This window comes from Buteo buteo, chromosome 21 (genome assembly GCF_964188355.1).
Source record: "Buteo buteo chromosome 21, bButBut1.hap1.1, whole genome shotgun sequence".
NCBI classification, from domain to species: domain Eukaryota; kingdom Metazoa; phylum Chordata; class Aves; order Accipitriformes; family Accipitridae; genus Buteo; species Buteo buteo.
In genome coordinates, this window is record NC_134191.1 from 21,121,260 (window position 1) to 21,147,388 (window position 26,129).

General features: G+C 59.0%; 3 protein-coding genes across 4 annotated transcripts; 2 read left to right on the forward strand and 1 right to left on the reverse strand.

The window, feature by feature from the left end:
* The first annotated feature begins 1,172 nt into the window (after positions 1–1,172).
* LOC142042650 (ciliary microtubule associated protein 1A-like) lies at positions 1,173–5,088 on the forward strand. 2 transcript variants are annotated; one of them, XM_075052788.1, is made up of 6 exons: positions 1,173–1,225; positions 2,133–2,333; positions 2,554–2,655; positions 3,014–3,135; positions 3,564–3,704; positions 4,521–5,088. In XM_075052788.1, exons 2-6 carry the CDS (start codon positions 2,288–2,290, stop codon positions 4,605–4,607), a joined length of 498 nt encoding a protein of 165 aa, XP_074908889.1. In that variant the 5' UTR covers positions 1,173–1,225; positions 2,133–2,287; the 3' UTR covers positions 4,608–5,088. The 2 variants fall into 2 exon arrangements, with proteins under 2 accessions (XP_074908889.1, XP_074908888.1); XM_075052787.1 differs by lacking the exon at positions 1,173–1,225 and having other exon boundaries at positions 2,050–2,333.
* A 2,508-nt stretch (positions 5,089–7,596) lies between these two features.
* On the forward strand, positions 7,597–13,895 carry LOC142042746 (uncharacterized). The gene is made up of 12 exons (XM_075052971.1): positions 7,597–8,127; positions 8,869–8,930; positions 9,384–9,537; positions 9,785–10,041; positions 10,434–10,519; positions 10,934–11,022; positions 11,108–11,234; positions 11,601–11,724; positions 12,171–12,299; positions 12,608–12,753; positions 13,041–13,166; positions 13,718–13,895. Exons 1-12 carry the CDS (start codon positions 7,785–7,787, stop codon positions 13,782–13,784), a joined length of 1,710 nt encoding a protein of 569 aa, XP_074909072.1. The 5' UTR covers positions 7,597–7,784; the 3' UTR covers positions 13,785–13,895.
* A 5,496-nt stretch (positions 13,896–19,391) lies between these two features.
* LOC142042920 (uncharacterized) lies at positions 19,392–23,339 on the reverse strand. Its single transcript, XM_075053495.1, is given in 7 exon segments — positions 19,392–20,709; positions 20,862–20,975; positions 21,201–21,332; positions 21,334–21,573; positions 21,805–21,929; positions 22,209–22,310; positions 22,403–23,339. Coding segments are annotated over 7 exon segments (2,499 nt in total). The 5' UTR covers positions 22,871–23,339.
* Positions 23,340–26,129: the final 2,790 nt, after the last annotated feature.

The following is a 26,129-nucleotide window of genomic DNA, read 5'->3' on the forward strand; positions in this document are numbered from 1 at the left end:
CGCTCCAGAGCCTCAGTCAAAGCAGTATGTAGTCTCTGGTTAGTCATTCGCTCAGTGGTCAGTCGGTCAGAAAGGCTCCTTATCTCATTTTCTGGTTGCTCCTGCAAAGCTTTCACAAAGTCTTGAGGGGATTTAATCATCTTCCCTTCTGCTTGTCGGGTTACGCATTTGTCCTGTTGTGCTGCCACCAAAGCGGCTCCTAAAACTCCGCAAACCAACGCCTTCCCTTTCCCTTGCCTCAACCTTCATTCTTCAGCCAAAACGAGAATTCTATCGGCTACAGCTTGCGGAGCATGCCAATTGTTACGGGCCCAAGTCATACCAAGGGGAGAGGGTCGAGCATTGTAGCCCTCTAATCCCTTCAGGAGAGGGGTACAGCCTACAGTCTGACTTCCCAGGGAAGCCATAATGAACACACAAGTACAGGGATCAGATACTTTAGCAGTCCTCTGAGGACTATCTCTATGGTGGGATCTCCCAGGGAGACCACGACAAAATCAGATTATTAAGTCCTCTGAGGACTATTTCCCCTTGTGTATGACTCCTCTCAGAGAGGGGTCACAGTAAGGACCTGGTCCCAAAGATCGCTTTAGCAACAGCGAGGGAATCCTGCTGACTACGCCAAAAAATGTAACGACCCAGACTGGACAGACCAGGGAGTCGTGTTGAATTCGAAATTCCCTCGGGCTAAATGAAGGTGAAACGACACCAAACGATCGGTTGAAGATTTTATTCATGACAGAAGCCAACTGAACTGGGGAGGCGTGGTAGTAGGTGGCAGGGTTTCTCACAACAGGAACTGGCATAAGACTACTTCTGTAAACCGTGTAACCATATACATCAACTGAGGGAATAAGGAGATCCCTCCCGTTGAGTCAGGAGGTTCAGAGCAGACCCCCTCGCTTTCCAGACTCCTCCTCAGAGAAGGGCCCAGGGGCGGCTGGACCCACTCTTAGTCTCAGACTTGGTCAACGGTTTCTCTTTTGAAACGGATGAGGTGTAGGGATTGTGGCAAAGGAAAGAGAGAAGAAGACAGAGAGAGAAAAAGGAAGAGAGAAAGATTTCACCGGTCCTGGGTCCAGCGTTGGTTCAGTCAGCCGAGGTGTCCGGTCAGCCGAGGGGTCCAGTCCTGGTGGGCTTGTCCGGTGGACAAGTTTCCTCTTGTCCTATCGCAAGTGACTTGATGGAAGAGACCAGCACCCACCTCACTACAACCTCCTTTCAGGTAGCTGTAGAGAGCGACAAGGTCTCCCGTCAGCCTCCTTTTCTCCAGACTTGGGGCCCCAAAACGGGGCTTTGGACCCTACAGCTGGGTCTTTGGATGCTCATTATATGCCTCGGACATTAAGGAAATGAGGCTTTGAGCCCTAAGTGAGGAGTTTGTACCTTAAAATGAGGGTTGGCACCCTACAATTGAAGTCTTTCAATCCTCGAATCAAAGCTTTGGACCCTAAGCCTGAGGCTTTGGGACCTAAGCCTGAGGCTTTGAGCCCTAAAAGTGGGCTTTGGACCCTCCGAATGAGGGTTTGGACACTCCAGATGCAGCTTGCACCCTGAAAATCCCTGTCTGGATGCTAAAAAAGAGGCTTTGGACCCTGAAAATGAGACTATGCAAACTAACACTGAGCCTCTGCACCCTAAAAGTGAAGGTGTTGGAAACTAAAATGAGGCTTTGGAAGGCAAAACTAAGAGTTTGGAAAGTAAAAATAAGGCTTTGGAGTGTATAAATTCGGATTTAGACTCTACAAATGAGGCTGTGGTCCTTCCTTCTTCTTCTCCTCCTCCATAATAACAGTAAGGTTTCAATTTCTTTCCCACTGGGGCTGCGGGAAAGCAAAACGTGACAGAGGCGATCTTTACATTTGCTTTTAGTTAGCATAGCAACGGTTTGGGGATTTAATACTTCATAACAATTGCATTTTGGTGGTATTCTGATTACTTGCACAGTGCCTACACTGTTCTTGCCGGAAGTCATTGTACCATTGTATTGGCCTGCCGGTATCATTCTTGGAGGACAAAAACCACACAGGAAGGGAAATTCTTGTGGCCAGCAACTCCAGCTACTCCACTTAGAAAGTAGCTTTAAATATGGAGTTGCAGGCAGGCGTCCTTTCACAGGCTTTTCTTCCTAGGTTACCTGGTTCACAATCCCACCAAAACCAAAGCCCCAGCGTACACTTTCCAAAGGGCCAAACCTCCCGGCGCAGACAGTTGCTCTCCGGGCCCTCGGTACTACGTCCAGCCCTCCATCACCAGGAACGGGAAGTACGTGGCTCCGGCACAGCACATGGGCGGACTTCCCAAGATAACGACCGAGGTCACCCCTGGACCAAGTGAGTACCGTTTCGCCAGCACTTCTTCCAGGCGACACAAGCAGCACGCCTGCCTTTTTGCCCTGTGCTACCGGGGCACAAAACCATCAGCTCGCGTCCCGAAGGAGCTTCAGAGGTTTCCAGGCAGAAGGCAAACGTGGCTGAGCACCTCCTCCTGACCTTTCCTCTTTGGCTTGAGGAAGAGAGCCCGGCTTCCCTGCTTTTCTCTGCTTCTCCCTAGGTGACTACTCCACCGACAAGGCCAACCAACACCTCTACAAATGCGCGCCGGCGCCGTCCATGGCCTTCCGGCACAAGGCCGTCAAAACCGATGAAACTCCAGGTAAGGGAACTCGGGGAAATACACACGCTTGCAGCCCGCCTGTCCTCCAGGGAAAACCTGCCGGGCAGCTTTTTTGACAGGCCTAGCGAAAAGCCTACACAGCAGGGTGCAAGGGTCTCTTGACGAGCTTGCTTGATGTCCCGGAGCACCAGCTTCTCCCATCCCACAAAAGAACCGGCAACTTGGGCTTGGAGCTGCCGACACACGCCACGTGCGACAAAAGACGGAGGCGTTGGGAGAGGGGCGAGACATCCTTCAAGCTCCTCGCAGCAGGCTTGGCAGGCTGCTTCTCTCCCACCCAGGCGCTGCTCCTCTCCCTGCCGGACTCACACACGCTCTCTTCCCGTTCCCCTTCCAGGTCCTGGCACCTACACCCTGCCCAGGCTGGTGGGACCCAACACAGCCTACACCCACGCCAGCCCCTGCTACTCCATGAAAGGGAAGAGGAAGCACAACGGCTTTGCTGAAGACCTCGCCAAGGTGAGCTACGCTTCTCTGCTGTCTCGCAGCTGCTCTCCTCAGGGCCGGAGGGCTCCGACGCCGGCTGCAGCCTCTCTTCACGCCCACTTCCCTGCACCAGCAGCAAACCCCAAGAAGCCGTGGGTCCCGTGGCTCTCCTGCTGCCAACAGCAACGCCGACACCCGCAGTCCCTCGCTTTCCAACACTAACAGTTTTGGTGGGGCAAAACTCATCGGCACTAATGGGAATCTCCCTCTCCTCTGCGAAATCTGCCTCTCTGCAGGGGAACAGGAGGGGCCCTTGTTCCAATCGCTCCGTGCCTCTCACGCCACTTCTCTGGCCAGCCAGCTCAACTAGCGCAGCCCGCGTGGGCACCCGGCAAGAATCAACTTTTGTTGTTCTTGTTTGCTGCCTTTTGTACCCAACAACCTCCCTGCCTCTCTTACAGACGCCAGGTCCTGCTGCATTCCCCAAGGTGGAAGTGGACACCTACAAAAAAAGGGCTCCCATGTACACGATGGGAAGCAAAAGTGGAATTGGAGGTGACAAAACAGTGAAGCCAGGACCGGCAGACTACTGCCCGGGAAAGGTAAGGCAGCCTGCCCAAATCTCCTCCCCTGCTTTGCAACAACCAGCCCTTAAGCATCTCCCCCTTCCAACGGGGCTTCTCAGAACTCCAGACCACCTTACTGGAGTGACAAACCGCAGGACAGCAGGCCTGCTCCCTTGCCTTGGCCCAAAGCCGAGCAGAGTGAGGCCAAAGAACACATCTTTGCCTCTGCACTAGCTCAGGCGCTCAATGCTGACACGTGCTCACACATTACAAGCTCTTCAGGAGGACACACTGCTGCAGAAGGCACAAGCAGAGCCAAGGGCAGACCCTTCTCATGCAGGGGGGATCACCTGGGAGGGCAGGGGCATCTAGCAAAGTCTGGCTGGAGCTAGAAGGGCTCTGGACTTGGAGCAAGTGCCAGTGCCAGCTCAGCTCCAGCCATGAGCTTGCCCTGCCAGACGGAGTGGGCACGTCGCTCCATTTTGTGTCAAACCGAAGCTCTTTGCTTTGAGCAGCCTTCTGAAAACACTCGAGGGATGGATTTTACCTGCCCCTAGCCCCTTTTTTTTTCTCTTGCCTTTATATGCCTCTCCAAAAAGGGAGAAATGCCAATCAGTAACAGCAGCAGACCATTAGAGATGTCCTGATCACACAGGAGGTTTCCAGCAAGTGTGCCACTGGCACAGGGGGAGTTAGCTGAAAGTGCCCGGGCACGCACACAGCAATGCACGGCAAACGGCAAATGCACGGCCATCAACTTGTTATGCCAGACGGCCTTCGCCGAAGACAAAAGTCTTCTTGCGAACAAGGCACCACGGTCACCTTTTTTTCTTCTCGCTTTTCCCCTTCCAGGTGACGCTGATCAAGCCCCAGGCCCCTGCTCCCACTTTTGGACTCCGCCATTCCCTCTACACAACTCCTCTACTGTCTCTGCAGTAAAACAACATACCCCCAAAGGTCTGGTCTGTTCACCTTCAGCTGTGGCGAGGGGGGGTGCGCGAGGGCGAGGAAGGTGAAGGTGCTGGTCAACTACCACCGGCACACGAGCGGAGAGGTTCGTAGCCGGGGTGCGGATCATCAGGGAGAGCAGCAAGAGAGGAACCTGCAGCCCAAGGCGACGGCTGCATCCCAGGAGCACGGCTGTTTGACGCAGCCCATGCCAAGGCATCCTGCCTGCCGGGGGGGGTTCAAAAGCACGCGCAATACTCGCTCGCTCCATCAGACTGCACGGCAGCCTTGCAATGAAGGCAATCTGGGAAGCGGGAGCCAGGTGGGAAGCTGGAGCTGTGGGATCTGGTGGTGTGAGCCCAGCCCTGAGTGGTACAGCAGGGAGTGACAGTCGGTCGTTCCACCAGTCGCCGCCGCGCAGTATAGGACCCGCAGCAGGCGGCTTTGGGGCCTGGATGGCGTCACCCGTCGTCCTGAGACATAGGCAAAGCCTCTGCTTATGGCCTAATGAAAGAGGAGCCCAAGCACCCCTCGGGAGTCTGTAGATACCGAGAGGAGTGAGAGTGACGGCAACGAACGGGCCTGAAGCATGTCCCCCCGTCTTAGAGGTGCTTCTTTGCCGAGAGAGGCAGGGCACGAGGCGGCGATGGTTGTGTGTAGAAGTGTGCCAGGGAGCTCTGCCTCTGCGTAGGAGAGTGGCCCGGTCCTCCGGTGCCAGGAGGAGCATCCATCCCAGGGGTGCAGAAGTCTGGAGGAGGCTCGGACTGCAGGGGTTTACAGGAGAGCCTCCTGCCAGCAGGGAATTTGGGAGATGCTTTGGCAGGGCTTCCGAAGGGCTGATACAAAGACGACAATTCCTGGTGCCGGAAGGTCAGTGCTGTATCCCCACCTCTGAGTGAGATGAAGGTGCTGATGCAGGGGCAAGCACCGAGCTTTCCCAGTGCCTGCCTCAGCGCTGGAGAGAGGACGGTCAAATCCTGCCTTGCCGTAGGGCCCCCCCAGGTCTCCCCGTCCCATCCCTGTCCCCATGCCCCCCCCACCCCCCCACCTTGCAGCAGGGACACCCGCCAGGCCACGTCCTGCCCGTAGGAGCTCTGCACCAGCCCCCAGCCTTACTCAAACTGGCAGCGCCGCAACCCCCCCGCCACTGCTCTGCAAACTGCCGCTCCAGCGCCTGCGTGGCAGTGGACAGGGGGGGTCAACAGGGGTCACAGGGGGTCGTGGGTGTTGAGATTGAGGGGGGATGGGGGTCACTGGGAGCACTGGGGGAGTACCGGAGGGGCACTGGGGGCACTGGGAGGGCACTGGGTGGCACCATATGGCAGCAGGGCGAGTACCGTGGGGTGATGATGGTGACAGTGACATGGTGACGGTGGCACGGTGACAGTGCCGCCATCCATCAGCAGGATGGGTACTGTGAGGTGGTGATGGTGACACACTGACACTGATGGTGTCCCCATTCCCAGAGGGCCCAGTACCACATGGTGGGGTCGGTGATATTGCGATGGTGACATGGTGACGGTGACACAGCGATGGTGCCAGAGGTGGTGACACAGTGCTGGTGATGGTGACACGGAGACATGGTGACTGTGACACAGTGATGGTGACAAGGGGACTGCTGCGTTAAAGCGTAACAAAGTTTGGCAGAAAATAAACCCCCGTGCATTCCAGCTTGTCCTCAGATATCAGAGGGGCTGGGGGCGGCCAGGCTTAGATTCTGAGTGATGCCCAATTCAGCACTCTAACTCCGGTCACGTTCGATATATTGAACTATCACGATTACAGATGCACTAATAGTGCACTGTCCTTTCAATTTAGTCACGTTCAACGAGCTATCACGGCTAGATTTTAATGAATAGTACAGTTTATTAAAGCAAGAGGAGTACAGGTTCTTTTGGATTGCCGGTGATACGTACACTGTCTGCAAAGCACGTGCAAATAATAATGCAGTCGACTACAAGCACACTAAATTATGGAAAAACTCTACAGAGATTTCTGGGTTTCCCGGGGAAGCACTCGGTATAACTGAGGGTCCGAATCTCACCCAGTAGGCATCTCATTGGGGGGGGCGGGGCGGGGAGGGGAAGAGAGGTTCAACCCCTCGACTGATCCCAGAAGTCAGCGATGTCCTCCCGACTTGTCTATGATGGTATCTTCCCCAGCATTCCTCCTCTCTTAAGCCCTTTTATACTATTTTCTTATTTTTAGGTGGAGCTTGAGTGACTCTAGTCATACATACCTTTATCATGATGGGTGTAAAATCTCCTCGCTTTACTTCTAAAGGTCTATGCTAGAGAAAATTCAGAGCGCATGCTCAGTGAGGGGTGGTTGCACCTTAGAGGCAGGTAGCTTTTGGGACAGAGGTGTGTTTTGCTATTATAATGAGATTATAATGAGCAAAGTTCCATGTCAGTGCTCCAGAGCTGGGCACTTATAAGTCAGAAGTAAGACAACAGCGTTGACAGAACCCCATTGCTTCACCTCCTTGCTCTAGTGGATTCAATGCAGGAACCTTCCATTCTTGTTCCTGTGGTTCCAGTTCCCCATCCCTGCGGTGATTTCGCAGAGCCTGGCCGCGGTGTCTCCGCTCTGCTCCGCCCTCCGTGTTGTTTCTCAGAGTCAGCACACCAAGCTCCCCTCGTGTTGCTGACGTCAAAGGTTGCAGATTATGTTGCTTAGGGAATTATTATGGAACAGATTCCTTGCATATCCACTGTATTCCACCCTGGCGGTTCGCCTTCCCGTAAGAGAGGCGGGGGGACATGTCAGTAAGTCACCTCCAGCAATTCTTCCACACTGGGCCGGCATTCTTCTGAAGTTACCTCGTTCTCTCGGAATGGTTTCCTTGGTCGTCTTCATTCTGCTCGCATCTGCCACTTTCAGCTAGTTCTGGGTTAGCAGCATTAGCTTTATCAAAAAGTTGACTCTGGCTCAGCTCTTGCGGCCTGAGGCTTCAACTCCTTTAGCTTCTAGTGCTAAGCCAGGCTATTCATCCTAACAATTCCCAGCACAGGTAACGGCAAGCTCTGCCGGAGCAACTCGGAGAGAACGGGGATGACTGCTTCCCAGGACGAGAAGGGAAATCCATCTCCTCTCTCCCCAGCTGCGCCGGCTCCCTGCTGGCGTCATAATGCACCTTCAAACGATGCGGGCTGATGTCACAGGGGGATGCCCCGCATCCCAGGGAGGTCTCCCCAGCGCTGCCGTCACTTCCCGGCGAGGCTTGGGCGCTGCTGGGCACTGCTCAGGGGCTCCCCACTGCTGCGCTTCGGAGCTGCTCCACAGCCAGGAGCGGGATCGGGAGGCAGCGGGGCTGCGCTGGGGGCACCCGTTGTGACCCGCAGAGGAGCAGGGGCACGTCGGAGAGGAGTTTTGGGCGAGGAGCTGCGAAGAGCATCCCTTTCCCTGAGCGGAGGGCAAGCGGCAGGCGCGATGGAGGGCTGCTGCACCGTGGCCGTCAGCTTGGAGCTCAGCAGCTTGTTCCCCACGCTCCTGCAGCTCTCCACCAAGGGTAAGGGGTTTGGGAATTCCTTCCCGAGGGGTCGCAGCGGGGCTGGCCTCTGGAAAAAGCTGCAGCTGCCGGGCTGTGGGGGTGACTGGACAGGGCTGGGGGCTGCTGCGAGAGCCCTGCCTGGGGGTCCCACTGGACTCGGGGGACGATGTGGCAACCAGGTCTTGGTGCTGCCCGGAGCCCCGAGGCTCCCATGGGAATGGCTCCGTCCCCTTGCGAGGGGGGCCATCCAGGGCCAGCTTTCCCTGGAAGCTGGCCCCTCGTGGGGTTCCGGCTCTGGGATGAAAAGGGCTTCTGTGTCCCGGGGGCTGGGGGGGACAGCTACACCTCCCACAAGGCTCTCGCGAGCCGGCTGGAAATGCCTGTGCTGTAAGTCAGCCCTTTCCCTTGAAGAAAGTCTCCTTTGGGAGAACCTCTCGTCCTCCCCGTGGGACCCCCTTGTGCCACCAGGCTGGCAGATCACGTCCTGGGCTCTGGGGTGCCAAGGCTTTCTGGGGGTTAGATGGCCACAGCCCCGGTCCTGAGCCCTTCCCACATCCCCATTTGTACCCCAGCCCTGCCCCGGGAGCAGAGTAAGGCTGGCAGTTGGAAATCGGGGCACAGCCCAGCTCCGCAGCCGTGGCCGCGTTTGTCTGGGCTGTTTGCGGACGCCGGCATCTGTCAACCCCTGGGCGAGGAGCTTGCCGAGAGGCTGTGAGCTGGCTGGCCTGGAGCCCAACACCTCTTTCCTTTGCTTTCCAGAGGTTGTGGCTATTTGGGATGCTGTGTCTGCGTACATCCTGGGACAGCTGAAGCAGGACAAGGTGGGCTGGCGTCTTGCTCCCCCTTTGCCCCGGAGGGCCTGGGCCCCGGGAAGCGAGCCCTCCCTGAGCATCGTGGCGGCACACCGAGACAAGCCCGTGTGCCCAGAGCTGCTTCTTGGTCAACCGGGAGAGAAACCAAGTCCAGATCTAGTCTGAGAAAGCATTCAGCACACGATAGGGCTTCACCCTTCGCTGTGGTCAGAGCGGAGAGGCCGAGCAGAGAGGCAGGCGATTATGCTGGTGCCATGCCAAGGATAATCCCTGGGAATCAGTCCCAGGGGTATTCCCTCCCTGGGCTGGAATTGCCTGGGATCTTCTCTAGCCAAGGGATGTCAGCGAATATTTTGAGGCAGGCAAGAAAACAAATGGAGAACACGGGCCTTTTCCTAAGCTTTCACTTTTCCCATCTCTGAAGTACTCGCTCATCAGCCTTTTTGTCTTTTTCCTGGGCAGGGTGTCCTGGTCGCAGGACTCGGGACCTTCGCTATGCTCCAAGAGCAATTCCAGGGCAAAGAAGAGGTGTACGTGGTTCGAAGACCCGTCTTCCGACTGGAGCTTGATGTGTTGTGTGTGCAGGAGCTCGCGTTCCCCACAGTGGTTATCCCTGGTGAGAAAGCAGCGGCCACCCTCCGCTTTCCCCCTCCATGTCTGGGGGGGGACCGTGTGCTCTCGGCTCTTTGGGAAGGGCTGGGAGAAGTAGAGAACTGCCTCTAAAGGTCAGGGGGTGGCTTGAGCTCCCCGCAAACTAACTGCTCCCCTGTTTCTAAGAGCGCCCTTCCCTCTGGCATTTTGTTATGAATCTTATGTGGAAATTTGGCCTGCTGTGACAGTGACCACGTTCCTCCTCCTCGCAGGCAATGTCAAGATCGAGCCGCTGAACTACAAGCGGCTGTCGCGAGCCACCTCCTTCCCACAGCACGTGGTGAAGGACTGCGTGCAAGAGACCATCCTCTTGTACTCTTCCCAACTGAAGAACGGGCAGCGCCTCTCCTTCGCCTTCAAGGGCATTGGTGTTCTGTCCTGCAAAGACGACCTCCTGTGCATGCGGTTCTATTCTGACTGCGTCACAGGGCTGGAGAGGAAGGCCAGCCGGATTGCGCTGCTTCACACTGTAAGTCGCTCGAGGTTTTGAGGGCTGCTTCCGTGTCTTTGGGAAGCCTAAGGAAGGGTGAGCAACCCGGTCGCCGTTGGCCAGCCTGGACGTGGCAGGACAGTCAAACACCTTTCCCCGTGCTTGCCCCCGCTGACTTCTCCATTAGCAAAGAAAGTTTCTCCTGGGTCCTTGCCCTACAAAAAGCCCAGCGGTGTTATTGCGCGGGCGGTCTCAGTGTTGGCTGTGCAGCTTCTCCAGAGCAGAGCAAGGGCTAACGCTGATGGAGGAGGATTTGGCAGAGAGGTTTGGAGAAGCGGCTTGCTTTTGGAGCGGGAGACAGGTCTGCTTCCTTTGGGAGCCAAGAGGAAACTGCCTTGGAAACCTTCTAACAGCTCTGTGTCGCTTTGCAGAGGCTGTGGATGCCAGGGGCAGCTGTCTCCGGTGGAGCGACCGCCGCTCAGGAGGTGCAGGCTGCTCCTGCCCACGCGTTCCCGAGGTGAGTGCTTTTCCTCTGCAGCCCTTGACCGGCCGAGCGGGCGGCTTCCCAGCTCCTGCTCAGGAGCACGCGTTGTCAGGGCTCGACATTCGGCATCGAGCCAGGGATCAATCGTGAAGCGACTGGTTTCTGGTTAACTAATGCTGAGCTGGCACTATGCGTGTATTCTCCTGGAGTGACCCGGCATCGTGATCGTGTTTCTCACGCCCAGCCTGTTGCCATTGCCATCAGCGAGAACCAACTGCACATGGTGAGGCAGCGTTGGGTTGGGGGAGATTGCCGCTAAAACCTGTGCAGGGCCACAAAGGAAAAGGGATGCGACGCCTCCACGGCAGTCGGGAGGATTAGTGCCGGCAAGCTGCAGAGGGTAGGAGGTCACCGGTCTTCAAGCCTGTGTCATCATTCGCGTTCCAGGTTTCAGTTCCTGGTGATCGGCAGACCGGCGTCCGAGGCTTTCTCCGCCTGGCACAAGAAGGTTGCAGAAAAGCACAGGGTCAGAAGAGGTACGGGAAGGGGTCCCTGCTGTCCAGAGCCCGGTTCAAACGCACTCCCCACGGGGCTGCTCTGAAGAGCTTCCTCCTTTCCCAGGTACAGAGGGAAGCCAGGCGCCTGACAAGCTGCTGCAGAGGCGGGTGAAGTATTCCCTCCCCGCGCTGCCAAACCAGGGGCCGGGCACCAGGCAGCAAGACACGGAGAAGAAGAAGCCTTCTGCCAGGTGAGACCCTTGTGGGAAGGGATGAAAGGGACCCTTGCGCCCACGTAGGAGAGACGTCCCCTTTGGAAACTCCGGCTGTAGGGACTCGGGAAGGTCCCTGGCACGTGCCCCACGGTTTTTACGAGCTTGTTTGCCCCATCACAGGCCCCTTAGTGGGGAAGGCAGCGGAGGTTGAGCGCACCCCACGTTACTTTGCTTGCTCCTACAGCAGACCTGAGGTGCAGTCCTCTCCCATCCATCTGATGGGAAACGGTCCCACCTCCACCGCTTCTTCTGCCAGCCTGGGGAGCTTTGATAGCAGACGGAGAGCATGGGGCACCCACCTGCCCCACGCTCACGCCGCCTCCTCCTGGTGTCTCTTTGCAGTCTGCTCCCACCATGTCCAGGCAGCTCCCCCAGGACGAAGGAGGCAAGCAGGCAGGAGCCAGCTCCTCCAGCCAGGCCCACCGCTGCGCTCCCGTCTTCTGAAGGCTGCAGGAGAGCGCTGCAGGTACGTGCTCTGCCTTGCTGTAACTACCGTGCTGTTCGAGACTCGGCAAAAGCCTCTTTGGGCAGAGAGCCGTCCTGAAAGGCTCCCTTGGCGTGCGTTCATCGTCACCTCCTTCAGATCTTCTTCAGGAAAAGGGAGGTGCTGCACGCCCTTCCCGCCTGCTGTTGCCCCCGCGTTGTCATGAAACACTTTTTCTTCGGGCCAGGGGCTATGGAGAACGTACAAGTCCTTTCTAGGTCGTTGACAGTGGAGGTCTTTGGTCACTCCGCTGTGTTTGCCGTGAGTTGAGGAGCCTGGCGTGACTCCACGGCCCCCGATCTGTTAGGGGCAAAGCGCTGCCGACCGACCGGCTGAGGCAAGGGGCACCAACACGGGTCAGACCCGAAGGAAGCCCCGCCGGGAGCTGAGACTAATCCTGCCTGCTGCTGCGCTTCTGTCCCCTCCAGGAGGTCTGGAAGCTGTCTGCAGAGTGGGAGCGAGTGAAGACCCGGTGGGAAGAGCGGCGACAGCAAGCAAAGGCAGAATGGGCGGCGTGGGAGGCCTGGTCTGCAGGGGAGGAGCGACAACCGCCCCAGGTACGGGGCAGCGATTGACACCGCTGAGAGCAGCAGCGGCCCTCTCCGTCGGGGCGGCAGGTCTCCAGGGGGGTGGGAGCGGGACTGACACCCAGCCGCAGGGCAGGGGTTTGCCCGCTCATCTGGGTGAGGGAGAGATTGGCAGCAGGACCCGAGGGGCAAAAGCAGCCGTCAGCCGTGATGACGGGCACGCTGGTGCTGAGCCTCCCGGCCCCCAGGTCCCGCTGCAGGCTCCTTTCGAGAGGTCCTCTGGGAAACGGCGCCTCTGTTTGCCGTCTGGTTTGCTGAGAGCGTCTCCTCCTCGGCAGGTGCTCGGCACTGAAGGCATTCGGGCTCCCCACCCTCCAGCCCAGCCCAGGAGAAAGGAGGTCGGCGGGAGGTGGCGGAAGGCTGAAAACCCTCTCCCAGCAGAGGAGATGGCAGCAGCCGCCCAGCTGCAGAGACTCCAGCCTGAGTAAGTGTGCGCCGGCTCCGGCCGCAGCCTGGGGGCACTCGAGCGGCCGTGACCCCGCAGGGATGTCCGCGTCCCCCGTGCCTGCGTCCTGGGGTTGCGTAGGACACCTTCCGATGCCTCCTAACGCGGGGATGACCTGGGTTACCCCCGCAGCTAAGACCCAAAGCTCACCGCAGGGTGGAAGGCTGAGTACACGCGGCACCGGGTGGGTGCAGGGGCTGTGCGAGGGCAGAGGCAGGCGGGGTCTCCGGCAGAGGCTGAGGGATGACGTTCCCCTGTTGTTGCAGCCACCTTTCGCCACGAGCGGCCCAGGTCCTCAGGAGGCTGGAGCCGCATCAGGAACGGAGGACCATCTTCAGGCACGTCACTGAGAACAAGCGGCGGAAGCTGGAGCAGCAGAGGCAGCTCCCCTGGTAACTATCTCCAAAGAGGGATGGTGCTTCCCCGGCTGCGAGGCCCGTCCCTCCACCGAGGGCAGCCCTGGGGGAAAGAGGGCATTTCTCTGACACCCCTGGTGAGACGGAAGCAGGTTCTGGAGGCTGGCTTTGGGCTGGACCTCCCTGGCAGCCAAGGGGGCTGCCTGGGCACCTAGAATTGGCTTTCCATGTGGGACGTGAAAGTCCTGGCTGAAGACAGAGGGATCCCTCCGATGGCCGCCTCTCCCCGTTCCAAACCAGAGAGCACGTCCTTCCCTCGCAGAGTCCTGCCCCAAGACACCTTGCCCCGAGGGGGACGCCTGTACGGGACCCCCAAGGTCTCTGCCCCACTCGACTCAGCCCCAGGCTCATCAGCTGCACCTGGGACCTTCTCAGGGCCTTGGGCATCAGGGGCCTCCCCCTCTTCATAGGCAACTGGAGGCTTCGTCGCAAGCAGATCCCATCACCGGTGGCCTGAGCGACGCCTGCAGGATTTCTCTGCCTTCTCCCTGTCCATACGCTCACAGGCTTTCTTTCTTCCTCCCTAGCACGCGATGCTGGTACCGCAGCGGAGGAGAAGGTGCCGGAGGCGGCAGCTGTAGCAGTGGCTGTTAGCAAAAAGGGGCTGGGAGGCTTCTCAGCTTCTCAGATCCACCTAAAAATACAAAATAAAGGGCTCTGGGGCTGTTCCCAGCTGGACTGACTGGTCTGTGCCTGGTGATGGTCTAAAGGGGTTACACCCCCCCCGCGCGTGATCCCAGAACGGCTCGTAGGGGCAGGAGGGAGTAAAGTCCACGCATACCCCACAGCGCAAACACGTGCAGCCCCTCTCCCGCACATCCCAACACGGAGGTAGCACGACGGAGGAGGCTCTCGCCCCCTTCCCGGGGAAACCAGTACAGCTGGTGCTTCCCTGAAGTGCCCGCACGCTCCCGCACGCAGCGTGGAGAACCACTCGCAGGGCCAGAATCTGCGTGGGATTACAGGGCTGTGACCACGCTGTGACCACGGAGGTGTGGTGGGTAGACGGTGTTACCAATTGGTCACTGATTTGTTCTTAGTTAGAATTAATCATATTTAATTTTAATATTTTAGCAAAATCATATGTATGTTGTATTTTATACATTTAACCCCAACCAGTACCTGCTGTGAAATCCCCTGTATAGCCCTGTACCAAGGCCGGAGAAATTGGCTAAGATCATCTAGTAGGAACATTTAGGACTTAGATAACAAGATAAAAGAAAATTAAAATCTGATTATAAAAGAGTTTGGTTTGACTAAAAAGTAGAAGATTGTGAAGCATAAGTATGGGAGTGTTGAGTTTGAAGTGTAGCCTTAGAAACTTAGGAGCTTAGGAACTGTATAATGTGTAACCATAAGAATTTAAGTATTGTTCCAAATCATTTAACCACAGAAGTTTTGACAAAGATTGGTAGTCTTGTAGTGTTTGTTTTAAAGGCTAAGGAAACCGTTATGGACGCCAGCTTGCTGCTTGGAAACACCTGAGAGGTCAAGAAGCGGACGAGTGAGGAAGACTACGAAAGACCACCAGAGGACTCTAGAAGACCACCAGAGACCTTTAGTGCGCCTGCGTGATGGACGTTAACATATGCAAATGATTTCCTGGAAATCTGATGAATATGCAAATGACGTCTTTGTAATCTTATGAATATGCATAAGTGAGTTCAATATAAGGTGTATTGTTTTGGTTACAGGTGTGACCAGCTGGTTCCCAAGGCTGGGCCCGGTCCACTCTCCTGGAAGCCAGGGCTGTGGCCTTGGCTTTTCGCCCTGCTCCCTCCCCTCGGCATCCTCAGCTCCACCACCTCAGGGTCACTGCAGCCAAGGCTGCTGCCGACTTTCAAATCCCCAACCAGTTCCTCCTTGTTCACCAGCGCCAGGTCCAGCACAGCACCTCTCCTGGGTTCCTCCATCTCCGATTGGGTTCCTCCCTCTCCTCTGGCTTCTTCCATCTCCGACTGGGTTCCTGCCTCTCCTTCTGGGTTCCTCCCTCTCCTTCTGGGTTCCTCCATCACCAGCACCACGTCCAGCAGAGCACGCCTCACGTTCACAGGCCCTGGTCCTGAACCTGAACCACCCTGGTACCTGCTGGAAGGATGGTCCAGCAGGGCTCAGGCAATCTAAGAGGCTTCTAGAGTGCAGTTCCTGGCATGTGATGGAGGAACCCAGAAAGAGATGGAGGAACCCAGAAGGAGAGGTGCTTTGCTGGACCTGGTGCTGCTGATGGAGGAACCCAGAGGAGAGGGAGGAACCCAGAAGGAGAGGTGCTCTGTTTAACCTGGTGCTGGTGATGGAGGAACCCAGAAAGAGAGGGAGGAACCCAATAGGAGATGGAGGAACCCAGAAGGAGAGGTGCTCTGCTGGACGTGGTGCTGGTGATGGAGGAACCCAGAAGGAGAGGGAGGAACCCAGAAGGAGAGGCAGGAATCCAGAAGGAGAGGTGCTCTGCTGGACGTGGTGCTGGTGATGGAGGAACCCAGAAGGAGATGGAGGAACCTAGAGGAGAGGGAGGAACCCAGAAGGAGAGGTGCTCTGCTGGACCTGGTGCTGGTGATGGAGGAACCCAGAAGGAGATGGAGGAACCCAAAGGACAGGCAGGAATCTAGAAGGAAAGGTACTCTGCTGGACGTGGTGCTGGTGATGGAGGAACCCAGAAGGAGAGGTGCTCTGTTTAACCTGGTGCTGGTGATGGAGGAACCCAGAAGGAGAGGCAGGAACCCAGAAGGAGAGGTGCTCTGCTGGACCTGGTGCTGGTGATGGAGGAACCCAGAAGGAGAGGGAGGAACCTAGAGGAGAGGGAGGAACCCAGAAGGAGAGGTGCTCTGCTGGACGTCGTGCTGGTGATGCAGGAACCCAGAAGGATAGGGAGGAACCCAGAAGGAGAGGGAGGAACCCAAAGGAGAGGCAGGAATCTAGAAGGAAAGGTGCTCTGCTGGACGTGGTGCTGGTGATGGAGGAACCCAGAAGGAGAGGTGCTTTGCTGGACCTGGTGCTGCTGATGGAGGAACCCAGAAGGAGAGGGAGGAACCCAGAAGGAGAGGTGCTCTGTTTAACCTGGTGCTGGTGATGGAGGAACCCAGAAAGAGAGGGAGGAACCCAATAGGAGATGGAGGAACCCAGAAGGAGAGGTGCTCTGCTGGACCTGGTGCTGCTGATGGAGGAACCCAGAGGAGAGGGAGGAACCCAGAGGAGATGGAGGAACCCAGAAGGAGAGGTGCTCTGTTTAACCTGGTGCTGGTGATGGAGGAACCCAGAAAGAGAGGGAGGAACCCAATAGGAGATGGAGGAACCCAAAGGAGAGGCAGGAATCTAGAAGGAAAGGTGCTCTGCTGGACGTGGTGCTGGTGATGGAGGAACCCAGAAGGAGAGGGAGGAACCCAGAAGGAGAGGCAGGAACCCAGTCGGAGATGGAAGAAGCCAGAGGAGAGGGAGGAACCCAATCGGAGATGGAGGAACCCAGGAGAGGTGCTGTGCTGGACCTGGCGCTGGTGAACAAGGAGGAACTGGTTGGGGATTTGAAAGTCGGCAGCAGCCTTGGCTGCAGTGACCCTGAGGTGGTGGAGCTGAGGATGCCGAGGGGAGGGAGCAGGGCGAAAAGCCAAGGCCACAGCCCTGGCTTCCAGGAGAGTGGACCGGGCCCAGCCTTGGGAACCAGCTGGTGGCAACAAGGAGACCTAACAAGGCGGGGGAAGAGCGGGCTGGGGAAGGCACGGCCCTAGTTCTGGCTGGGCTCCGGGACAGCATTCCCAGAAAAAGTCAGGGACATCCCTCCGGGGATCCATCCGTCCACCTTCGCCAGCGGCGGGGGGCAGCTCTGTGAGGAGAGGCCTCGGCTGCCCCTGCCGGCCTGGCAACAGCTGCGCCATTGGCCACGGCTGAGCCAATCAGCGGAGCCGGAGGCGGGCTGTCAGTCACAGCTAGAGGGGGCGGGAGGCTGAGCGGCCTGAGGAGAAATGGAGGAGAGATGGGGTGGGGGCAGCCGGGGCGAGGAGGGGGATAGGGATGGGGATGGGGATAGGGATGGGGATAAGACCAGGGGCAGGGGCAGGTATCTCCCAGCGTGGACGGGGCTGGGGGGACCTGGATTCCTCACGGCCCACGGGCCCTTCCGTGGTCGCCAGCCCTGGGCCCGAGCGCTCAGCCCCAGGGACAACCCCACAACCAAGGTCGGAGCGGTTCCTGCGGCTGCCCCGAGGGTCGCCAGCCCCCAGTCAGCCCTGAGCACCTGAGCTGGGGTGAGGTGGAAGAGACTGGAAAACAGCTGATGGAGAGGAGGCGATGGCAGCAGGTACAGGGCCTGTGGCGCCTGGGATTAACTGAGACTGTTACCGTTAAGTCGGCCCTTCAGAAATTCTCTAAGGCTCAATTTTGGAGTGTTAGAAAGCAGGCGTTCTTTATTGCAGCGCGGGATGGACGGGAGGATCATTCCGCCTACCTGACAGTTCCTGGTGCCGGAAGGTCAGTGCTGTATCCCCACCTCTGAGTGAGATGAAGGTGCTGATGCAGGGGCAAGCACCGAGCTTTCCCAATGCCTGCCTCAGCGCTGGAGAGAGGACAGATGCAGGGAGAAACTCCCCAAAGCGGCACCACAGAGGTATTCCTAAACCTCGCTAACTGCGAGCCCCCAGCAGCAAATTCTGCTGACTAACACCGGGCCCGACTCACCCTCCCTAGGAGGAAGACCGTAGATTAAGGGATGCCTGGAAAATAGGACACGAAAAAGAAGTTCCAGGTGTTCAAAGCTACCTTCATATTATTAGGTCAGCCCAACAGTATAAGAACACAAGGCTGCCAGATTAAACCCAGGAATCACATCAGTTTTTCCCTCGTTGCATGTTTCTGCCGTGCAGACCTCGTCAAGGTCTGGCCCTGCCAGCTGGACGTCCCCAGCTCCCCGTCAGCCGTATGATGCAACAGCCCATACGACAGGCGCCCGGAGCTCACGTCTTCCCAGTCACAGCAGGCAAGAGCAGAAGGACAAAGCGCTGCCACCAAGTTCTCTTTTGGACCCTCTGTACCTCCTTTCCTTCCTCTTTGTTGGCAGGAAAGCCCATCGGGTCTCCCAGCTTCCCCTGCCTTCCTCAGAGAGGACAGCTGCTCCCTACTGTAATGAAGCAACTCGCATGCTGCATCAAGGCCTGTCAGGAAGGCGCTCAATGCACACACCGTAAGACCACCTCTAGTTTGCCTGAAGAGCAGAGGGTGGTTCACATCTGTACAGCCAGCCCAGGGGATTCTCTTTGCGCTTTGGTCACCGTTATTCTTTGATTCAGCCTTCCAGCTCTGCGCCAACTTCCGCGGAGCTGATCAGCCGTCACTCTGCAACCACATCTCTTCTCCTTCCTGCACTAGAAAGGTACTTGCTGGTCTCCAACGGGAGGGAAGTCCTTTTGGATGACTGACATTTCCCAGGCCCCCTGTTACCTTGCCGTAGAGCACGTGTGGGTTTTTTGCTCTAAAGGGCGTCTGACGGGACTCAAGCCCTGAGTAACAGGTACTGCCCTGGCTCTCCTGAGCTCTGAGGAGCACGTTCCTGACCAGGTGTTTGCAGTCTCTCTTAAAAAGGATTTCTTGGCTTGTTCTGCAAGAAGGAAGCCTTCAGCTGGTGCAGCAGCAGTCACGTTGGAGAACAGGACCCGGAGCTGGGGAACGGGAATGGCCTTTGGCTACTGTAGAAACACAAGCTGCAGAATTCTCCATGTCACAAAGACAGACGTGACACCGACCTCAACATTCCAAGAAAAGTAGCTTTGCCACTTTGCCCCAATTCTCACCAACCGGGGCAACAAGGGTGGGAAATGGGTTATAGCCTTATCGAGAAGGAGACAGAGTTGAAGCGTGTCAAAAGTCGCTGGGGCCGGGGCGCGTGATTTTGGGGGGCGAGCCGTGAGGGCCGTGCCGTCTGCGGGGGGCACAGCCCACATTGCCGGAGATGGGCGGTGGTGCCGACTGGGCCGTGCCGGGCCACCCTCCCGGCGGCGGGGGCAGAGAGCCGAAGCCCACGGCCATGGCGCGGGGCAGCCGGCCAAGGCCAGCCCGCGAGGAGGGAGGTCTGGGGAAGGTGCTGCCAACCGCCAGGGAGAGGACAACGCTCTGGGCCCAGCCCCTACGGCTGCCCCCCAAGAAAGGGAGAGGTGGAGGAGGAGGAGGAAGCCGACGAATGAGCGTGCAATGTCCCAGCGCAGAGATTAACGGCCAACTTTATTGTGCGGGTGGAGGGGGATCAGGACCAGCGCTCGGGGATGGCGCACGGCTGGTCCCGTGGCGGCGTCCGGGCCGGCTGTAGGGATGTTGGGCCCGGCGTTGCAAGCGGGAGCGGTCTCGCATCCGCACGGGCCCAGGGGGGCTGGAGCTTCCGCTGCTCTCGAGCGCTGGGGAGCCAGAGGAGGACCCCGCTGGCAGCTGGCTGGCAGTGCTGGGGCTGCTGGTCTCGGGTGCCGGGGAGCTGTGGGACGGCCCCGGCGCCGCCTGGCTGGGGGTGCTGGTCTCAGCACTTGGTGCTGGCGCACGGCTCCTGTCACGGCGTCTTCTGGGCCGGCTGTAGGGGTGTTGGGCCCGGCGTTGCAAGCGGGAGCTGTTTCGCACGCGGTCGGGCCCAGGGGGGCTGGAGCGGCTGCTGCCCTCAAGCGCTGGGGAGCCTTGGGACGGCCCTGATGCCCCATTGCCGGGGCTGCTGGTCCGCGGTGCCGGGGAGCCGTGGGGTGGCCTGAATGCCGCCTGCCTCCCAGTGCTGGGGCTGCTGGTTTCCAGCGGTGGGGAGCCAGAGGAGGACCCCGCTGGCAGCTGGCTGGCGGTGCTGGGGCTGCTGGTCTCGGGTGCCGGGGAGCTGTGGGACGGCCCCGGCGCCGCCTGGCTGGGGGTGCTGCTCTCAGCACTTGGTGCTGGCGCACGGCTCCTGTCATGGCACCTTCCAGGCCGGCTGTAGGGGTGTTGGGCCCGGCGTTGCAAGCGGGAGTGGTCTCGCATCCGCACGGGCCCAGGGGGGCTGGAGCGGCTGCTGCCCTGAAGTGGCGGGGAGCCGCAGGACCGCGATGCTGCCTGGCTGGCGGTGCTGGGGCTGCTGGTCTCCGACGGTGGGGAGCCGCAGGAGGACCCTGCTGGCAGCTGGCTGGCGGTGCTGGGGCTGCTGGTCTCCGGTGCCGGAGACCTGAGCGATTGCCCCGATCCTGCCTGGCTGGCAGTGCTGGGCCCGGCGAGCTCCGAGCTGGCACTGGAGGCTGTAAGGGGAAGCAGGAAGGTCAAGGGCACGGCCCCCAGGCCCGGGGCAGGATAGGCCAGAGCGGTGCCCCCAGCCCTCCTAGAGCAGAGAGGCTCTGCCAGGCCCACCCTGGGCTCCCGCTGCCAGGCCTTGCCTGGCCCCTGGCCCCAGCCCAGGGGCAGCCGGGCGCTTTGCCTCTTACCGGTGCCCAGGCCAGCACACGCGTCGCACTCCCAGCTGTCCGTGCTGCTCCTCAAGTCGGAGCAGCGTCTGTGGGTGCCCTCGGCAGCGCAGGAGCAGCACAGGAGCAGTTGCCAGGGCCTGGGGAAGCAAACGGGTTCATGGCTGGGAGGACAAAGTGACCGCAGCACGGGATTGTCCGGCCGAGCTCTCGGTCTCGGTCCTTGCGCCTCGAGCCCTTGGCGAGACAGGGTTCCCGTACAGAGCCCCGGGGTGCAGCTTTGGCAACTTACCCCTCTTGCTCTGCCTGCTCCCTGCCTCCGGGACAAAGGCACTCCCTGGCATCGCAGCGGCTGTGCCTCTCGCCTAGCTCTGCGTATTGATGCCTGTTCTCCCATGACGGCAGTCTGATGGAGAAAGGAGAATGGATGAGCCCCTGCTGCCCCGGCATAAGGGAGATGCAGGGCGTCCCTGCTCGCCCCTCCCCCCCCGCCCTGTTTCCAGCTCCTCCGTGAAGCTGAAGCCCAGACTCGCGGGACAGCGGAGGGCCAGGAAGGACTGCTGGGGCAGCCCCTGGCGCGGCACAGCGCTTGCAGCCTCCTGTCTTGTGAGCCGGCCAGAAGGACACCAACCTGATGGGGACTCGGATCCCCATGGTGATCATGTCTGAGAGAAAGTGCTCCGTATCTCTACAAAGTGGGCACTGGAACAAAATGCCGGCGCACAGAGCCTGTGCCTGCAGGAGGAGAAACGTAAGGGGCACGAGTGAGGCCCTGGTGCTGCCGAGCGCCTGCCGTGCTCCGGGGGCGAGCAAATCCCGGGGGCGAGGGAACGGCTCCTACCTGGATGCAGCCCCTGTGGAACCAGGCGTGTCTGCACGCTGGGCACACCATGGTGCCGTAGGACTTTCTCTCCTCCACAAGGTCCAGGCAGATGAGGCAGGTGGTGTTCTCCTCCGGAGCCGCCTCCACTGCCTGCTCTGGGCGGTGCTCCCAGCAGAAGGCCCTGGGGGCAAGAGGAAAGGGATGGGCGAGGAGAGAAGGGCTGGCTCCTTCCCCAGTGGCGGCAAGGAGGGGAGACGAGGTGTGAAGGAGCCCCAGACCTTGTCTGGCTGTGGCTATGCCTGAGACTGGCTGTTCTGAAATGTCACTGCGGGTTCCTTCCCTGTTTGGCTGATGCTGGCAGGAAGAGGATTGAAAGCAAGCAGCCTCCCCTGTGGGGGCCAGCTGCCCTTACCTGTAGAGCCTAAAGAATTGGGTGACGCATCCACCCTCCACGGCACAGGGGAGATGGAAGCTGCGGTCGCAGCCTGTTTCCTGGCAGAGGATGGCGGCCCCGCTCTCGCCACAGACGAAGCAGTGCTGGAAAGAGCAGAGCAGCCCCCATCAGCGGCAGCCCCAGGGCCGCCACGGCCAGCCCCACGCCTCCGGGCAGGGCGCAGGATGTGGCCGCTGCTGGGTCACACCCCGCAGATGCGCCTGTCGGACGAGGCTCCTGTGCTGGAGCCTCTGTGGAGCTGCTGGGAGCAAGACTCCTGCCCCAGAGCCGGCCGGAAGGGCTGGGATTTCTTTCTCGGGTCCGGGCCAGGCTCCCGCAAACCTCTCCCGGCACAGATCTCCCCGGTCCTGTCAGGTGCTCACCTTCTGCGCTGCCCACGCGATTGTACATTCAATATCCTCGGGGAGAAATCCCATGAGTCCTGCTTCCCTGGCCCCTCGCCGAAAAAGCCCGCTGGCAAAAAACTGCAGCAGAGAAAAGAGGAGGAGCTGCTGCTGAGGAGAGCGTGGCAGGGACTGCCTGTCGGCAAGCTGGAGGGAGCCCCGGCGTAACTCACCAGGCAAAACACGTGGGCACAGAGCCCTCGCTTCTCCAGTTTGTCCCCGCAGAGAGCCGGGTCAGCCTCTGCCCGGCGACACAGCAGGCATGCTGGAGGGGAGAGAGCAAACGCCACCGGGAATGAGCACCTCTGCGGGGCCGGGGGAAGCGTCCCTGAGGGATTGCCCCCAAGGGCCTGCTCTGCCCCTGCCGAGCTGGCTGATGGGCAGGGCTGGAGGCCTTGGAGAGGAAGGGGGCATTGCAGGCACGGGGGTCCCAGCAGGTGCCCACTGCCCAGCCTGGGCCCCGCTGGCTGAGGACAGGAGGGGCCCTGCCCCGGGGTGGTCGGGGAGCTCCTGCCTCCCCCTGCCACCGCTCTCGGCCCCACGCCGACCGCCCCGACGAGCCCTCTGCTACGCCGCGGGAGGGCTACTTTGCTCTCACCCTGCTCCATCGAGTCGGGGGCCTTCTGCTTCCTTGCGGACATGGCGCACGTCAACGGTGAGCGTTCGGAGAGTCCCTGTCCCAGCAGCGCCGGGCGTCTCCTCCAAATGCTCCTCTGCTGACTCTGAGGGAGAAGCGGGGCGCGGGCGAGGGAGAAGCCAGAGGCGGGTGAGCTTGCAGCACAGGCCCAGCGCCCCGAGGCCTGGGGCCCCCCTCCTCCCTCGGCAGCCCCGCACCAGCCCCGTCCCTCCCCTGCCCTCTCCTCACCTCACCAGGTCGCACTGACGGGCGGCCTGTGCCCAGCGCTCCTTTTTGTGGGCTTGCCCCCGCGGGTCACAGTGGCCACTGTGACATCAGCACCGCTGGCCCGCGTGCGCCCCGACGACGGGCAGGGACGCCCTCGGCCACCTGCCGCCCGCTCTGAGGCGGCCACCGCCTCACCGGGGTGGCTGCGAAGTGCCGAGGCGGGGGCCCGAGCCCTCGGCACCCACCTCACCGGGGCGGCTGAGGGAGCTGGGGCTGTTTCGTCTAGAGAAGAGGAGGCTGAGGGGAGACCTTGTCGCTCTCTACAACTGCCTGAAGGGGGGTTGTGGTGAGGTGGGTGCTGGTCTCTTCTGTCAGGTGGCTGGAGATAGGACGAGAGGCAATGGCCTCAAGTTGCGGCAAGGGAGATTGCGGTCAGATATGAGGAAACATTTCTTTACTGAGAGGGTTGTCGGACATTGGAACAGGCTGCCCAGGGAAGTGGTTGAGTCACCATCCCTGGAGGTATTCAAAAAGCGAGTAGATGGGGGTGCTTCAGGACATGGTTTCATGGGCATGGTTGATGGTTGGACTTGAGGATCTTGAAGCTCTTTTCCAACCCAAAGGATTCTATGATTCTTTGATTCAGCCTTCCAGCTCTGCGCCAACTTCCGCGGAGCTGATCAGCCGTCACTCTGCAACCACATCTCTTCTCCTTCCTGCACTAGAAAGGTACTTGCTGGTCTCCAACGGGAGGGAAGTCCTTTTGGATGACTGACATTTCCCAGGCCCCCTGTTACCTTGCCGTAGAGCACGTGTGGGTTTTTTGCTCTAAAGGGCGTCTGACGGGACTCAAGCCCTGAGTAACAGGTACTGCCCTGGCTCTCCTGAGCTCTGAGGAGCGCGTTCCTGACCAGGTGTTTGCAGTCTCTCTTAAAAAGGATTTCTTGGCTTGTTCTGCAAGAAGGAAGCCTTCAGCTGGTGCAGCAGCAGTCACGTCGGAGAACAGGACCCGGAGCTGGGGAACGGGAATGGCCTTTGGCTACTGTAGAAACACAAGCTGCAGAATTCTTCATGTCACAAAGACAGTCGTGACACCGACCTCAACTTTCCAGGGAAAGGAGCTTTGCCACTTTGCCCCAATTCTCACTCACCTGGGCAATGAGGATGGGAAATGGGTTATAGGCTTGTCGAGAAGGAGGCAGAGTTGAAGCGTGTCAAAAGTCGCTGGGGCCGGGGCGCGTGATTTTGGGGGGCGAGCCGTGAGGGCCTGTCATGACCCAGACTGGACAGACCAGGGAGTCGTGTTGAATTCGAAATTCCCTCGGGCTAAATGAAGGTGAAACGACACCAAACGATCGGTTGAAGATTTTATTCATGACAGAAGCCAACTGAACTGGGGAGGCGTGGTAGTAGGTGGCAGGGTTTCTCACAACAGGAACTGGCATAAGACTACTTCTGTAAACCGTGTAACCATATACATCAACTGAGGGAATAAGGAGATCCCTCCCGTTGAGTCAGGAGGTTCAGAGCAGACCCCCTCGCTTTCCAGACTCCTCCTCAGAGAAGGGCCCAGGGGCGGCTGGACCCACTCTCAGTCTCAGACTTGGTCAACGGTTTCTCTTTTGAAACGGATGAGGTGTAGGGATTGTGGCAAAGGAAAGAGAGAAGAAGACAGAGAGAGAAAAAGGAAGAGAGAAAGATTTCACCGGTCCTGGGTCCAGCATTGGTTCAGTCAGCCGAGGTGTCCGGTCAGCCGAGGGGTCCAGTCCTGGTGGGCTTGTCCGGTGGACAAGTTTCCTCTTGTCCTATCGCAAGTGACTTGATGGAAGAGACCAGCACCCACCTCACTACAACCTCCTTTCAGGTAGCTGTAGAGAGCGACAAGGTCTCCCGTCAGCCTCCTTTTCTCCAGACTAAACAGCCCCAGCTCCCTCAGCCGCTCCTCGTAAGACTTGTGCTCCAGGCCCCTCACCAGCTTGGTTGCCCTTCTCTGGACACGCTCCAGCATCTCCATGTCTTTCCTGTAGTGAGGGGCCCAAAACCGAACGCAGGACTCGAGGTGCGGCCTCACCAGTGCCGAGTACCGGGGAACGATCACCTCCCTGCTCCTGCTGGCCACACTATTTCTGATACAGGCCGGGATGCCATTGGCCTTCTTGGCCACCTGGGCACACTGCTGGCTCATATTCAGCCGGCCGTCAACCAGCATCCCCAGGTCTTCTTCTGCCGGGCAGCTTTCCAGCCACTCTTCCCCAAGCCTGTAGCGCTGCGTGGGGTTGTTGTGACCGAAGCGCAGGACCCGGCACTTGGCCTCGTTGAACCTCATACAATTGGCCTCGGCCCATCGATCCAGCCTGTCCAGATCTCTCTGTAGAGCCTTCCTACCCTCAGGCAGACCAACCCTCCCTCCCAACTTGGTGTTGTCGTCAAACATGCTGAGGGTGCGCTCCATCCCCTCATGCAGATGGTTGATAAAGTTATTAAACAGAACCGGCCGCAATACTGAGCCCTGGGGAACACCACATGTGACCCACATTTTCTCCTGCCTCCAGGGTTTGTCAGCTTTCTATCAGCCACAGCTTTGCCAGATTCCCACTCGAGGTGACTGGAGGCAGTTTTGCTCCTGCCCCACTTGGCTTATGTGGTTTTGGGCTGTCCCCACTCGGGACATCTGGTATAAGCCCTTGTTCCCACTCAAAACATAGCCCCATGCCAGCTACCGTGAAGAAAATTAACTCTATCCCGGCCCAAACCAGCACACCTCCCCTGTAAAAGAGAGGGGTTTGATGCCAGGGCAAACGACAATTTGCCGACTTGGCAGAGCACGGCTGCCCTGAGATGTCTCAGGAGAGGCAGGCTGGGCTAAAGCTTCTCTCCTCCTCCTCCTCTCCGGGTTCTGTGGTCTAGCGGAGCAGCTGGGGCTTTGCCGCAAGGACACCCTGGGTCCCGGTCTGCTGTCCTGCAGGCAGCAGCGCAAGCCAGGAATGACACTGTCTGCTCAGCACACTCTGGGTGTTCTCCACGGGAAGGACAGCATGGGACTGGGCTTGTTGTTC